This window comes from Ursus maritimus, unplaced genomic scaffold (genome assembly GCF_017311325.1).
Source record: "Ursus maritimus isolate PB19 unplaced genomic scaffold, ASM1731132v1 scaffold_12, whole genome shotgun sequence".
In the NCBI taxonomy this organism is placed as follows: domain Eukaryota; kingdom Metazoa; phylum Chordata; class Mammalia; order Carnivora; family Ursidae; genus Ursus; species Ursus maritimus.
In genome coordinates this window covers 14,833,917-14,849,920 of record NW_024423564.1, presented here as the reverse complement: position 1 = coordinate 14,849,920, position 16,004 = coordinate 14,833,917, and the positions used below count along the sequence as shown (strand labels likewise).

The 16,004-nt window shown below is 43.8% G+C and overlaps 1 protein-coding gene and 1 long non-coding RNA gene across 4 annotated transcripts; one reads left to right on the top strand and one right to left on the bottom strand.

Moving 5' to 3' along the window:
• Positions 1–377: 377 nt before the first annotated feature.
• Positions 378–8,551, bottom strand: HENMT1 (HEN methyltransferase 1). 3 transcript variants are annotated; one of them, XM_008703977.2, is made up of 8 exons: positions 8,439–8,551; positions 7,689–7,783; positions 6,445–6,564; positions 4,740–4,852; positions 4,007–4,141; positions 2,667–2,846; positions 1,792–1,996; positions 378–968 (listed from the first exon to the last, which is right to left on the bottom strand). In XM_008703977.2, exons 2-8 carry the CDS (start codon positions 7,704–7,706, stop codon positions 534–536), a joined length of 1,206 nt encoding a protein of 401 aa, XP_008702199.1. In that variant the 5' UTR covers positions 7,707–7,783; positions 8,439–8,551; the 3' UTR covers positions 378–533. The 3 variants fall into 3 exon arrangements, with proteins under 3 accessions (XP_008702199.1, XP_008702201.1, XP_008702202.1); XM_008703979.2 differs by having other exon boundaries at positions 1,822–1,996; positions 8,439–8,548; XM_008703980.2 differs by lacking the exon at positions 6,445–6,564.
• Positions 8,552–10,912: 2,361 nt separating this feature from the next.
• Positions 10,913–13,175, top strand: LOC103674978. Its single transcript, XR_571756.2, has 2 exons — positions 10,913–11,237; positions 12,986–13,175. It is a non-coding gene; the product is annotated as an uncharacterized LOC103674978 (long non-coding RNA).
• The last annotated feature ends 2,829 nt before the right edge of the window (positions 13,176–16,004 follow it).

Genomic DNA, 16,004 nt, shown 5'->3' with positions numbered 1-16,004 from the left:
CCAGCACCCGCCCTGTCCCCTTCTTTGCTCTTTCTCCTTGGAACAGGACTTGGAATATGCAAGTGGTCGCAAAAACTCAAACTGTCCCCGAGGTACATCAGAACAGGAAGGCAGATGAATAGGTCCCTTTGGGGGCAGAGCCGCCGAGCGCGGTCAGCTAACCTCTACACTCAGATCTCACTTAAACCAGTTTTCCCCCCAATGTGAAGCTGGTGATTCTCAACTGCTTCGACCACCCCAATTCCACCCAGTAAGCTGCCAGGGAGGCAGCTACTCTCATCCTCAAAGACTTCCTGTCTGATGTTGTAGGCAAGTATTGCAGGTTAGAATTTAGCCCAAAGGAGGGAGAGGATCCTAGAAACTTTTAAAACTACTTATTCCCTGGGAAAAGGTTTTATTTGATAATCCGATTTGCTTTAAAAATTGCTTAAGTCACATTCAACGTGGGTCTAACAGGAACATGAACAAGCACATCGGGAACCCGCCACCACCCTGCGGACAGCCTAGCAAAACTCGAAACCACGCCGCCTAACTTAGGACTCCAGCGCAGGGCTGACCAAATGCTCGTCAAAGAGGCGCTGTGTGTTGTAATCCACCAGCTCCACCCGCACAGCCGTCTGGTCTTGGTTCAGTCGAAGCCCCTCGGCAAGGACTGTTCGCAGCTTCTCCACGTTACCTGCCACCAAGTGGTTCACCTTCGGATAGATAATGAGTCTTTCCAGGGGTACATAGAAATTCTCCCCCACACTGTAAGGTTTGGGGGACTGCTCTATCTCGGCTCTTTGAGCTTCTGTTAACCCGTGCTGTGGGGTGCAACTGCCAAGTGGTACCACTCGATCGCCCTCCTTCTTCCTCAGACCCCGGAGAAACCTGCTTTTCATTAAGTCGATTGCTTTCACCGCCTCAATGCTCAGAGTAAACCGGAAGTATTTTCTCTGCTGCAAACTCGGGTATGAGGTTCTATAAACCTGAAGGAAAAATTGGAAGACGTTTCATTAGTAACCTCTTACCACATTATGAACTATATATTAACTATACATAGTAACTACACATATATCGAATCACGCATGCCACAATATAATGGGAATCAAACCACAGGCAGACATTATCTGATCTGCTTTAAAAATTCTAATGATCGGGGGAGCCTGGGTGGCTCAGCCGTTAAGTGTCTGCCTTCGGCTCAGGGCGTGATACCCGTGTTATGGGATCGAGCCCCACATCAGGCTCCTCTGCTGGGAGACTGCTTCTCCCTCTCACACTCCCCTTGCTTGTGTTCCCTCTCTCACTGTCTCTGTCAAATAAATAAAATCTTAAAAAAAAAAAATTCTAATGATCAAAGTCTCCCAAGCCAGGTTTCCACCAATTCATACCAACACAATGTTCCTACTTGTATTAGAAAGAAATGGGAAAAAGAAAAATTCTTAGAAGGGCAACGTACTTATTCTCACCAAACCTCCTGAACCAAGAGAGCCTGAGAAGCTTGGAGGTTCAGCTGCAATACTCATTTCCTGAGCCACGCTACGGGAAGTGCTGCTGGCTTTCATCTTTCCTGCTGCTGATCCCAACAGATTACAACAGGGGGTCGCTGGCACATCGGCTTGGAAGCTTTCTAGGACTCCTGATGTTTCTCTGTAAGGTGCTGAGACATGGCAAAAGGCCAGGTGGTCCCCAGGGTGAAGTAGACCAACCCTGAGGGCAGTTGTGGGCATGAAGGAGTCTAAGCTCATTTACATCCATCTCTACAGTGGGGACCCCTACAGAGTTCACCATCCTAATCCGCATACTTCTTACCCTGGTCGCTGCCTCACGAAGAATACTCACAACTTCATAAACGTGTTCCTCTGGCTCTGAAATGCTCGATCCAGTTGCCTTTGCTATGTTTTTCTGGAAGACCCCTATCTGGGTACAGTATCCAACGTGCTCAGCTCCTGCTGGTGGATCCCCCACACCAGTAAACTCGACGGAGTAACTGTAGAGTTTTCCCACATCCAAAGCCCTAAAATCAAAAGAACCCATTTTTGGAAGTTATGGTTAAATTAAAAATCCCCAGTAGAATAGAACATAATACAATGAGCTACAATACTTCAAGCTGCAAGTTCTTACAGCAACACACAATGCCACACAGGGTCTGCTTGCTTCTGAGGGGCTTTAGGGTCCTGAGTCAGTTTCCACATAATCACAAAAATATGGAGAAAGGGAAAGTTATGGAGCAGAGTGTAGGCATGAAAAGGAGACCACAATGGCTACAATCCCAACTCCTATTTGGGTCTGCAATCATGCCAGAAACATGACCATCTGTCCACCTGTCAAGGCCCTGGCAGGGAACACTGTGCCATGGCATGAGGCTCACCCTCACTGCCCTACACCCCCTCTGTTTTGTTTCTTCATCTCCACACCAATACTCCCACTCCTCATGCCTTCCTATCAACACACCTGGTGCCTCACACTCTGCTTGGCTGCCTGAGACCTAAGAAATCAAAAACTTACATTTATTTTGCCCAAATATGGTGGTCCCTCTTACATGCCAAGCTGAATTTTGGGAAATTTTTAGGACAAAAAACTTATGTATAGGTATCAAGACTGACTCCATAGCATTTTAAACTCCTGTGGGGTAATCTCCCCCCTACCCCCCACCAAAAAATTCACAAAAACACCTACGAACTCACCACGTCTGAAATTGCTTTCTGTCCCACTCAAATCTGTGATCTGGGTTTCTAAAGGTTGATGCTGGAAACAGGGGATTGAATTCAGAGTTTGGTGTGCTGATGACAACCATACCCGGAGAAAAGTACCCAAATACAACTTCAGGAAACTTGGCCAGATCTTCAGAATCTAAGTGTTCTATCCTGAAATGGTCAATGGGAAAGACAGAAGAATGCAATTATTCTCCTAGTTGACTTAGCAAAAAACAATTTCTATCTCTATATTTATCCCTTCTGAATCTATGTAAGGGTACTTCCATGACCTAAAACCAACTATCCCTATATTCTCACCCTGCCATTGGACTATGTTGTCCCCTCTTCCAGGGCTCTCTAGGCCTCACTGTCAGTAACTAAAAGTATAAGCGTAAGTATAAGCCCCCCAGGAGGCCTGCAGGGCTACAAGAGCAGAGTGAGAGCAGAACCCATGCCTTACAAAGTTGTGGATTTCAGCATCAGATCCCACTAGATTCTCACCCACACCCGAGGACCAGATCAACTGTCCCAGTACAGGCAGCCACTAGACCCAGTGAGCCATCTCTATCCTGATGCTGTGTGTTCATCTAACCCACCTCTATCTTTGCCTTAAAGAAGAACAGGAGAACCATTTGACGGTGAGTGTATGCCTGAAAAATATAAAGTTTCTAAAGACAACAAACTGACATGATTTAGGGCTAATGTGCCTGTATATCTCCCCCCAACCACTACAGCTCAGCAGGATGGTAATGGGAGGGACAACAACCGTTCAGACCAGTAAGAGGAGCACATAATAGGTAAACCACCGAGCAAGGAGCCCAACGTGGGACTGGATCCCAGGACTCTGGGATCATGACCTGAGTCGAAGCAGATGCTTAACTGAGCCACCCAGGTGTCCCTGCTCAAAAATATTTTACTGTGTTTAAAAGTAGGGGAGGCCGGGCAGCTCAGTCGGTTAAGTGTCTACCTTCGTCTCGGGTCCCTGGGATCAAGCACCAGCCCTGTGTTGAGCTCTGTGTTGGGTTCCCCGCTCAGAGGGGAGTCTGCTTCTCCCTCTACCAGCCCCTCCCCCAGCTCATGCTCTCTTGCTAGTACTCTTGTGCTCCCTTGCTCTCAGATAAAATCTTTAAAGAGGAGAACTTTAATAGTTGAATCTGGATAAAGGATATTCCTGGTACTATTTCTGAAATTAAAGTCAATCCTGTCAAGCAATCTGCTTTACAAATGAATTCGAAGATTACGACTTAAATCTAGTTAGGACACTAAATTTACTGAGAACTAATTCGGATTTTTTTTTTAACTTATACAGTAAGACTCAGTTTAATACTTACAATTCAATACATGTTATCAAGTCAAATCCACGCAAACGGGAGTCTTTTTGTACCACAGAACCACGGTACAAGGTTATGGTCAAATCTAGTTCCCGAGGAATTATGAAACCCCCCACTCCTGGAGACAACCTACCCCTGCAAAAACAGAAGGGACATTAACACTATTATCTATTCAGAATTGCACTAGCTGTAGAATTCTGATTATCTGATCCTCTGATCATTATCTACCTAAGAGTTTTCCGTGACTTGAGGTAGTAAGCACCGGCTCATTGGGTTAACTTCCTCATAGATTACCTGCCAATGAGAACAAGATTGAATATTGCCAAATACTTTTGGTCTTCCAGCTCCCTTTGGATCAGTGATTAACTTTCTTTAGAAGAAAAAAAGTCCTGAAAAAGTCTGCAAGTGTATATGTATGAGACTATGGAGAGCGCTGGGGCTTTAAGAGTTTGGGCCAAGTTCAATCCTCTGAGTTCTCCTGGTGTCCAGCATTAAGAGATTTTGCCATTTGAATATTGAATCTGCACTGCTTGTCCGCTGTAATTTCTTAACAGGCTACACTTTCTACATTGGTAGGAAAAACTATCATTCACAATGTTATGGCAAAGTCATTCGGTGAGCTTAAGGCTCTCATAGTGCCAATCTTTTAAAATAAGATGCATAAAATTGACACTTCCTCATACTGTCACTAGTTTTAGATGAATGCACAATACTTTCAGGAACTTGGTATTACCCTCCCCATTCAAAGGGTTGGGCGGCAATATCTACTCCAACAAGACATTCAACGCAGCGGTGATATTTCAGCATCCATAGGAGTGTGGCATCTCCATAGCCCAAGTCGGCAATCTACGGGTGAAACACAGCATTGAACACATTATTGCCAGAACTCAAATATGACCAAAAACTTTGAGTGTAATTGGTTATCAGAATTACCACATAATTTTATGTCAAAATCTTTTTGGTAGAAGTACACAAAAAGGAAATTAATCTGAAACGTAAGGGAGGAGTGGGCAGGAAATAAAGCTGGGTTAGTGTTTGGACTGTTAGAAAGGAATTCAGATGAGTACCAAGTGTATCCTAGGGGCCTGGCACCCAGAACACCCTACATGGCAGGCAGGTACCCTATAAAACAGAACTCTGAACCTCTGAACAGCTTCTAACTTAAGACATGTGCCCCATCGTGACCAATGTTTTAGGGATTTGTATTCAGTGTTCTTAATCTAATCCCCTTAATGTCCATTTGTATGTATTAAATGGATTATGCACTAAAGTCTTCATTAACCACTATCACCTAAATTTCTGATTCCCACTTGAGGAGGAAAAGGAAATTAATACTTAAAGTTTAATGGCACCCAATCCCAAAGATATCCCAAATCAGCTTCTAGGGCTGCTAATTGCTCTAAGCCAGCCTTAAGGGGGTATCTGCAGATTTTAACTATTTTTGAATACTCAAGACATGAAAGATACCATATTATCTTAAGATGTATGGAGTGTTAAATCTGAAACAGACTAAAGTTTACCTCAATTCATTCTATCAGAAAACCAATATATTACAGCATTTACTAAGTTGCTTCCAAAAAAAAAAAAAAAACTTAATTCCCAAGGGAATATAACTATACCTTAGCAATAGGCACATTCAACCTATATTCAATCCAATTTTTCCTCAGGTGTGCTTTTTTTTTTTTTTTTACTTTCAGTAATTTAGGTAAATCTTCCAATCTACCACAATATTACACCCTTAGCCACAAGCAGTAATTTTCCTTTCTGAAGCTGGCACATTTATGGGACAGTTGGAGAAGGGGTAAAACACCTAGTCTAGGGGTGCCTGGGTGGCTCAGTTGGTTAAGCTTCTGCCTTCAGCTCAGGTCATGATCCCAGAGTCCTGGGATCGAGCCCCAAGTCAGGCTCCCTCAGCCAGGGAGCTGCTTCTCCCTTTGCCTCTCCTCTCCGGCTTGTGCTCTCTCTAAAATAAAAGCTTTAATTAAAAAAAGAAAAAGAAAAAAAAACCTAGTCCAAAAGCAAACTACAGCCTTAGGAAGCTTTAAACTGCTTTTTACATAGTATAACCAATTTCTTGTTAACCAAAATTCAGCTCAAGCTTCTATCCTTCCCACAGACCCCTGAACTTTACCCTGCCCTCAGTATAAAGACAGAAGCAGCCTGTATTTAAGGACCCCTCCTTAATACATTATACTACCCAATCACACCACCCCTTTTATCCCACTCCCCCACAGATCAGTTGTTTACTCTAGAAAAAACCTTGTTTCTCCAACTATTGATGCATGCAGATATTACAGCGTTCTCCCTATTGCACTAATCCCTTTCCTTGAAACACATCTTCAAATAGTCTCCTGCCAAACCGTTTCTTCTTAAGTTTTTCTTGGTATTTTTTTACTAAACAGTTGGTAAGACAGTCTTAAGTGTTTGGAAAGAAGTACCTTCTTGAGCCCATGTTGATTCACTAAGTTTTTAACAAAGTAGTATCTCTGTTCGTACACTGGTGGTTTGAACTCAATCACTTTCTTGCTCGGAAATTCACAATTATCCATACTGTTGGACTGAAACAGAAGAGGTGTTCTGAATCATGCACAACTTCAGGAATTAAGGAAAAATCAGCTTCATCTCCCAGGTACTTGGTACTATACATTGGCCTTTCAACCACCTCTGTCCAAAAATCACCTACTGGTACTTCATTTCCTGCATGGTTATCAAAGCCTCCACGGTCTTTTATTGAGAATCTGGCTTTATGCTTCTAAGAGCTTAGAGTCAGCTGAAGGGAAAACTACTAATGCATTTAACAATTCTAAGTCTCCTGGCCACAAGGGACCTTTACTGAACTGCCAAAGCGTGGAGTCCACATAGGTAGGAGACTGAGACTCGCTGACCAAACCAAAGTCAGGTTCCTCTAAGCCGTCTTCTGATGAGGGCTTGACCTGGACACCATCCGGTCTTGGGCCTGCTTAGGGCAGTTCATCAAGAATCCTACTAAGCCAGTTTAGAGTATTCCCCACCCTTTATCTCGAAATCTGATCAAATTCCTTGCCACCACCCCCTAATAATCTGATCCCCCCCCCCAGCTGCCTTATCAAGAATTGTTAAATTATGCTTAAAACCCAAAACTCTTGTGGTCTCTCTTCCATCTGCTCAGCCCCTCTGCTCATGGCTATAAATCCCCAGCAGTTGAAAATGGGAGTCTCATCATCTCTCCCCTACTGCAATGCTCTTGTGGCATCGCAGTCCTGAAGACTTCCTTTTTAATTAAGTCTTCTTAATAAGGCATTTTTTTTCAAGTGTTCAGTGAACACGTGTAGCATGTGGCTCCCTATTGGACAGCGGACTCCCAAATGTCATTGCCATGGGTCCTCTTTACCCGGAGATTTCCTGGAAATGTAGAATCTTAGGCCTCACCCCACACCTCCTCAATCAGCATCTTTAGTGAACAACATTTCCGCAGATCTAAAAGCACACTGACACTACTAAAATACCACTTAAAGAGTATTTTCAAAGTAGATTTTGCTACTTAAAATAACTAATACTTTTTTTCTCTTCATACACACCAAATGTAGAATTTTATGTATATCCTTGTTCGATCCCATCCAACACCAAGAAATGCTAGGAGCTAAATTTAATGAGATTTCGCTTTTAACTACCTCACAATCGGGTTTAAGAAGAGCAACATTACCTCTTTGTTTTCTTCCATTTTGTTTCCAAGTTTCAAGTTTTGTTGAAACAAAAGCTAATGTCTCCTTCAAGCTCTATGAATCAGCAACGACTCAGCTGTAAACACAAAACAGTAGTTTTTATATAAAGAAGCCTGGACGCAATAGCTGCCTAGATCAACAAGGGAGAGCAAGCTTCCTCCCTTCTCTCATGTTACCACTTAATCGACAGAATTTGCTTAAGTATGGCTTCAGACAAAACAGGCTCAGAAAGCCCAAGTCCCTTTCCATCAGGACAAACCCAGCTAAATGCTGTTTACCTCTCCTTCTTCCCTTTTCCTGTTAGGTTTGATACAATCTGAACAACCCAATGAATTATGACTATTTCATTAAAGCCCTCAAGTTTATTATCTGCTTCATTATTTTTTAATCATGCTCCACCATCAGTGTGGGGACTTTAACTCAAGACCCTGAGATCAAGAATCACATACTCTATCCCATGAGATAGCTGGCTTTTCAATCACTTTCTCACACGTGACCAAAATGGAATTTCGAGGAAAACAATGCCCGAAGTAACTGAGAAACTAAAAACACTTCCAATAACCAATTCACTGAACTTGAATTTTAATTTTGGTTCTCAACCTAAAATGTACGCAACATGTCAATACCAACGTATGAGTACGAAGTCGTATCTCACCCCCACCCTCCCGTCCCAAGCGACCTAATGTCAGAGCCCTCACAGAGCACGAGTCCCCGGTCCCCGCACGGCTTACTTCTGAAGGTGCACAGCTGCGGGAAAGCAAAGAGCTGCGAACACTAGCTACTGGCCAGCAGCCGCCACTGTATTTAACTTCAGGCCCCGCCCCTGACGCCCGCGCACGCGCGGCCTCGCTGCGTGACGTTACCCGCCCGCGGCCACACCTGCGGCGCCCACACCTGCGCCGTGGGCGCTCCCGCTGTCCGCGCTGGTCTGCAGCCGGAGGCGTTGTTTCGCGGCCCGGCGCCCCGCCCTGTGCCTCCAGGCTCCAGGCTGCGAGGCGTCGGTTTTGCGTCTCCTAACGGCCGCTGTGGCGCATGCCCCGAAGCCATTTTCGAGGAGTCCCTCCGAACTTCGGAGGAGCCCACTGGCGCCGCCACGTCCCCCACTGGCGCGCGGCTGCGACCCGCCCTGGCCCATCAGGGCCGAGACGGTTGGCCCGAGGCGGCGCCGGGCCAGACGCGTCTGCGGGCCGCGAGCAGGGCGGCCGGCTCCGGCGGCTGTTGCGTTCCTGGCTGTCCGGGTTCGCAGCGAAGAACAAACAGAAAACGGTCCCGCGCAGTGGAAGGCAGCAGGGCCCAAGGCAAGGTTGAGCGCGAGCCGGTGGCCGGTTTGTGTCCTAATCCGCCGTCTCTGAGATCTTCAGAACAATCCACAGAGGACTTGAGGACTCTATGGGCTGGATAAAGTTGGTCCAATATCTGAACTCAGAAGAACACCAGCCCTCCAACTGGTAATTTCTGCATGCTAGGGGTGCACCTGTATGATCTCTTAGAAAAGTTACTGTATCGTGTCCTGCCCCTGCCGGACATCCAACCTGACACTTTATAATCAGTTATTTCTTCACTGTATGTGGTGGAAGAGTTTAAGGAGGGGGAGAAAAGATGCGAAGCTACTTTCTTTGGGAAAAACATATTTTTAGTCCATTAGAAGAGACTCAAAAGCTGGTGTTTGTTAATGAATTAATAATCCGTTAATATCCCGCAAATTATATGTTAGTACTGTACTTTCAAATACTTAAGGCCACAACATACAAAGAACAGTACTAACAGCTTTGGAATGTCACAAAAATAGATAACAGAATTCTTGCTTTCGGTGTTTTGAAGGGTCTGGTCTCATGGTAAAGAACACACAATTCAAGTTTCACTGTTTGAGACGTTCCTATTGGCCTGGGGAAACTGCAGTTTTAGTAGACTGTCTTCATTAAAGGGGCACATTCCTTATTACAGAATGTATAATTTAAACAGAATCTTAAAAGTTACGTGAATTCCACTTCTGGCTATTTTTAAATTAATTAAACAAGGAGGCCATGGGACTGAGGTGTCCCTAATGCCCGGACAGCCTACGTAAGCAAACCCAGACCTAAGCCTATAGATGCCTCAAGATTAAAACATGGAAACCTAAGAATATACAATGGCAAACACCTACCCAGTCTTTCCCAAACAAGATACCTGTTGAAGTAGTAACCAGTCAATTTCCTTGCTTTGCTATGGCGTCTTCCCTATAGAAATCTTTCCTCTAGTTCCTGGCAGTGGTTAAGACCTACCCGATCCAAACTGATGTTTGTGCCAGTTCTTAAAAAATTTCAATATGCTTCAGTTTATCCGTCAACAGCATATATGCAAAAGAATTGAAAGCAGAGACTTGAACAGATATTTGCACACCAGTGTTCACAGCAGCATCATTCAGAGCAGCAAAAGTTAGCAACAATCCAAATGTCCCGTCAATAGATAAAAATTGTATATACATACAATGAAATATTGTTCAGCCTTTAAAAGGAATGAAATTCTAACATGCTACAATATGGTTGAAACTTGAAGACATTATGTGATAAGTCAGTCACAAAAGGACAAATACTGTAAGGGGGCGGGGAGAGGAGGAAAAATAATTTTCAGTGGCATACTTTTGGAGATACCAGATTTTAGTCCTGTTCATTGTCTTTGAGGTTTTGTTATCTACCTGTAAACTGGACTGGATCTCGATTCTTCTAGTTCTCTCAATAGATCTGGAGATTTTCCATTTTCTCCCACCCTCTGACTTGGGATCAACAGGAACAAAAACTGTCCTTTTCCCAAAAACCTGAAAGCTGAAGCTGAATGATTTGATGTAAACTCCACAGAAGTCAACACAACAGCTCATGTATGGACACCCTTCATGCCTTGTTATGTAGGCCAAACCAGAAAATTCACTGGAACACCAGACACCTGATGACATCACCAGAGACATTCAAACTGCAACCCAGGAGAATCTATGATCACCACTGCCTCTCCTCACTCTGACTGAAGATGCTTCAAGCCCAACATCTAGAAATCTTCTCAACTAACTGCCCTCTGGGCCCAAAAACTCAGTTTATAGTCTGTTCCACTAACTTTTGTTTTTCTTTTGTTTCCACAGAAATGCCTCTTAATATTTTTTTCTAAGATTGATTTATTTATTTATTTGAGAGAGAGATTGCGAGCACAAGCAGGAATGGCAGAGGGAGAGGGAGAGATCATCTCAAGCAGACTCTGACTGCAGCCCCTACTTGGGGCTCCATCCCAGGACCCTGAGATCACCACCTGATCCAAAAACCAAGAGTCGGAGGCTTAACTGACTGAGCCACCCAGGCCCCCCTAGAAATGCCTCTTATTAAATCCCTATTGATTGCACCATATAGGCCTAACTTTGGGAGCTCACCTGAAACACCACCTCCTGAAATGAGGTACAACTCTTTAACCTAATCGACCTAGTCTCAGGATTAAAAGACTGGTTCAATGAGACATGGAAAAAGCTACCAAATGAGCTTCTGGATATGAAGACTGAAGAAGTTTCAAAGGTAAGAATGTGGGTAGTAGAATATGCCACCCCAAAGTATGCCTCTTGTGCAACAGGGTTGTTTTGAACTGATTATTTCTAGAAACAGAAAACACAGGAGAAGTCTGAAAACTCAATAGAAGTTAGCTCTTTGTAAGGGAAATTTACATTTATAAAGGATATCTCCATCTGTAATGATGTCCCCCTCTTTATACCAGCCAAGGAAAGATGACTAAATCACAAGAAATCTTATAAATGGAGAAGACACTGATTTAAATGTGCAAAACAAACCTTACCCTGCTTACTGTGCTTTTCCTGGTAACCTCCCATAACTGGCCTCCCCCCGCACCCCCACCCCAACATCTATCTTTGTCTGTACTGAAGATGGTATTTAAAGTGGTGGCTTGGGCTTCCTCTGGGAAGTATCTCCCCTGTTACATGAGGTATACATGTTAATAAACTGTTTTTCTCTTCTTAATATGTCTTTTAATACAGGTGTCTCAGCCAAAAACTTAGAAGGGTAGAGAGAAAATTATTTTTCCTCCCCTTCCGTATGATTCCATTTATATGAGATAGCTAAAGTAGTCAAATTCATGGAGACAGATTAGAATGATGGTTGCCAGGGGCTTTGGAGGTGGGGGAGGGAGGAAGGAAATGGGTGTTAATAGTTAATGAACAGAGGTCCGTTTGGGATGATGGAAGAGTTCTATGGATGGATGGTGGTGATGGTTGCACAACAGTGTGAATGCACTTAATGCCGCTGAACTATACACTTAAAATGGGGAGTTTTAGCGTGACGTACAGACTTGTCGAATCAATATCTTATACACACACCTGGAAAAAAATTAAGTGTTATGTATATTTTACCACAATTTAAAAATATTTAAAGAAATTATTTAGAAGTTGATAAGTGGGGGCGTCTAGGTGGCTCATTCCATTGTCTTCGGCTCAGGTCATGATTGAGCCCCAGTTCGGGCTCCCTGCTCAGCAAGGAGTCTGGTTCTCCCTCTCCCTCTGCCCTTCTCCCTGCTTGTGCTCTCTCTCTCTGTCTCAAATAAATAAATAAAATATTTTTTAAAAAGTTAATAAATCATCTGTACAGGATCTCTGGATTTAGAGTTTTTGCCTTTAGCTGCTAGCTGGCTCATTTATGAATTTGAATTCTCATGTCCAGCTCCCTCTCCAAATGTGCCTATTTCGTCATTTTCCTGGTCTCCTACTCTTTTGGTGTGAAAATCATCCTTGGCTGTATCTATTTCCACCCTTCCCACGTTTGGACAGTCACCAAATCTTGACCTCTTCAAGCTGTCAGTTGCATCTGTTCCTTCCAGTGGCCAGTACCACTTGCTTACCCTTTGTCATCTTGTTTTCTCATCTTGCCTAATCTTACCGTCTGCCCCTAGATTCTAAGTCCCACTGAGACCATGCTCTGCACTTTCCGAATAAGTTTAAGTCAAAAAATAGACCTGTCCTCACCCACCACACTTTCTTTTCTCTTTACCCTGCATTATTTTTTTTAAGATTCTATTTATTTATTAGAGAGAGCACAAAGGGGGTGCAGGGTGGTAGGGGGAGAGAAAGAAGCAGACTCCCTGCTGAGCAGGGAGGCCCAACATGGGACTCAGTCCCAGGACCCTGAGATCATGACCTGAGCTGAAGGCAGAGCCACCCAGGCACCCCTACCCTGCATTATTTCTTGCCTTAGCACTTACTGTCATCTGATAACCTACATATTTGTTCATTTGTTTATTGTCTGTTTCTTCCCCCTAGAACATTAGCTACAAAGGACTCAGTTTCGTTAGCTGTTGTATCTCCGGTATCCAGAACACTACCTGCCTGATACATCACAGGCCCTAGTAAACATTTCTTGGATACGTTAAAGAATTATTATATTTGATGCTTTTTGTCTGTTGCTACTGTATTTTATTGTAAAATAAAGTCTTGGACTTTGGCCAACTAAGAGGAGGTCTCTGGGTGGATTCATGCACATCTGTAACAAGGGTTTCCATAATACTTTTTTTTTTAAGATTTTTTTTATTTATTTGAGAGAGAGAGAGAGATTGAGCACAAGCAGGGAGAGCAGCAGAGGGAGAGGGAGAAGCAGGCTCCTTGCTCAGCAGGGAGCCCGATGTGGGGCTGATCCCAGGATCCTGGGATCATAACCTGAGCCAAAGGCAGATGCTTAACAGACTGAAACACACAGGCGCTCCTCTGTAATACTTTCTAAACAAGTTTGTGTGTGTGCTTTTATATATGTGACAGAGAAAAAGATACACACATATAATAGGTCATGTTCTCAGCTTTCTACATGGTTATATTGATTTTCTTTATAGTCAAAAAAAATTTTAATATTGATTTGACTATTACTCTCTAACCTTTGGAAATTTACTTCTCTGAGTGTCAATTTTTTCAGTTGATAAGTGAGAAATAAGATTACCCATTCAAAGGGCACCTGTGTGGCTCAGTTGGTAGAGCATGGTGTCAGCTTTCGGCTCAGGTCATGATCCCAGGGTTCTGGGATCGAGCCTGGCATCGGGCTCCCTGGTCAGCGGGGAGTCTGCTTCTCCCTCTCCTTCTGCCCCCACCCCCTGCTTGTGCACTCTCTCTCTCTCTCTCTCTCAAATAAATAAATTAAATATTTTTTTTAAAAAAGATTACCCATTCAAGGGACCCCTGGTTGGCTTAGTTGGTGGAACATGCGACTCTTGATCTCAGGGTTATAAGTTTGAGCCCCACACTGGGTATAGAAGTTACTTAAAAAGAAATCTTAAAAAAAAAAAAAGATTACCCATTCAATAACTGTGTACGGTGTACTTATTATGGACCAAGTACTGTTTTGAGTTAAAAAGACAGATAAAGGTCCTTCTTGTGGCTCTTCCAGTCCAGGAGTTGTAGATATCTAACAGGGGTGCAGGGGAGCGAGAGCACCTGGCTCCGAGGGTCCCAAACAGACCAGGTTCAGCCACTGGCTGCTGACAAAATCCAAAGGCAGAGAGACAAGTGGCGGTGAAACAAGAAAGGAATTTATTTTAGTGAGGTCAACATTAAGAAGACAGTGGGCTAACTTCTCAAAGCCTGTCTCCAAAGTGCTGAAAATACATCTAGGTTTATATAAGGAAAATGTGGGACAAAGGTCAGGGGTACGTGTAAGTAGGCAATAAGGGTCAAGTCGATTGCTCTCTTGGGGTCAGGCACTCAGGGCCTTGCCAATTCAGGGCAGTCCTTATTGCTTGAGAGGTAGTTTCAGTACCCACCAAGGGATGCTTTGCTCGCAGGGTCTTTTGCCTGAGTTAAGAGGTAAGCTAGAAAGAGAGAACTCAATGAGCAACTACAGACAGGTCCAAATGGAGCCAGCCGAGGTCCTCTTCCACATGTCTGTCATGCACTGAGTGACCAAAAGTTATCCTGGATGCTAGATTGAGCCTGACGCTCCAAACAGGATAAAATATTTAGGGGTCTTGGGAGAAAGTTATTGTAGTTTACATGTAAAAGGAAGGTATAAACAGTGTGCGGCCGGAAGGAAGATTATGACCGGTTAAGATGCACAGGCAGCTCTTTCTGTCCACAGGTCCTGGCCCAGTGCTTTCATAAAACCACCTTTTTTTGCACCTGGGGTGGGGGGGCGGTTAAGATGCACATATTCTTTGACACTCCTATCTATAAGTGGGGTCTATTTCTTCTCCTTTCAAGTCTGAATGAGTTTCAGATTTTTACCAATGAACATAGTACCAAAATGTCACTTTTGGGCCCAGGTGTTAAGAAAATAGTAGCTTCAGGGACGCCTGGGTGGCTCAATCGTTGGGCATCTGCCTTTGGCTCAGGGCGTGATCCCGGCGTTCTGGGATCGAGCCCCACATCAGGCTCCTCCGCTGGGAGCCTGCTTCTTCCTCTCCCACTCCCCTTGCTTGTGTTCCCTCTCTCGCTGGCTGTCTCTCTCTCTGTCAAGTAAATAAAATCTTGAAAAGAAAAGAAAAGAAAAAAGAAAAGAAAAGAAAGAGAGAGAAAAGAAAGAAAGAAAGAAAGAAAGAAAGAAAGAAAGAAAGAAAGAAAGAAAGAAAAAGAAAGAAAGAAAGAAAGAAAAAGAAAGAAACTAGTAGCTTCAACTTCATGTCTCTTGGAACTCCCACTCTTGGAATCCAGGTGCCATGCTGTGAAGAAGAACAAGCAACCCCATGAAGAGGCCCACAGGGAGAGAAGCCAAAATTTTCCCATCCCCACCTGCTGGCTCACAGCATCAACTGGTCTTGGTAGCCTTGTGGGTGAACTGTGTTGAAGGAGAATCCTCCAGACCGACATAAACCATGTTAGCTAACTGAGAGTTACTAGAGCAGCTTTGCCCACACGCACAGAGAACTGGAAGTATCTTAAGAGTTTACATTCCCCTGGGTAGCATTTTGTCAATGACTAGACAGTATGGATGTATAAAAATCTGCTTCCTGGAGGTACCTAGGCTAGCTTTTGGCTAGCTCAGCCAAAAGAGTACGCCACTCTTTTTTTTTTTTCTTCTCGGATGATAGCAAATGTTTTATTAAGAACAACAACAAAAAAAAATGGCAGAGGAATAGAGATTGCTGGGGAGATGAATTTAAAATAGTGGAGTCAGAGAAGGCCTTGAGAAGGTGACATTTTGAGCAAAGACTTGAAGGTAGGAGCATCTTGGAATAGTCAAGGAACAGCAAATAGTATAGCTGGAGCAGAGGGAGAGGGAAAGGCAAGGTAGAGCATGCAAATCTTGATCTTGGGGTCATGAGTTCGAGCCCCACGTTTGGTGTAGAGATTACTTAAAACA

Bases quoted from the DNA above. Each gene is read 5' to 3' on its own strand.
- HENMT1 (XM_008703977.2), bottom strand. The intron at 4,142-4,739 runs GTAATACCAAGT...CTGTTTTTGCAG, and splicing joins CAACCCTTTGAATGGGGAGG to GGGTAGGTTGTCTCCAGGAG. The intron at 969-1,791 runs GTAAGAAGTATG...TTTTTCCTTCAG, and splicing joins TTCGTGAGGCAGCGACCAGG to GTTTATAGAACCTCATACCC.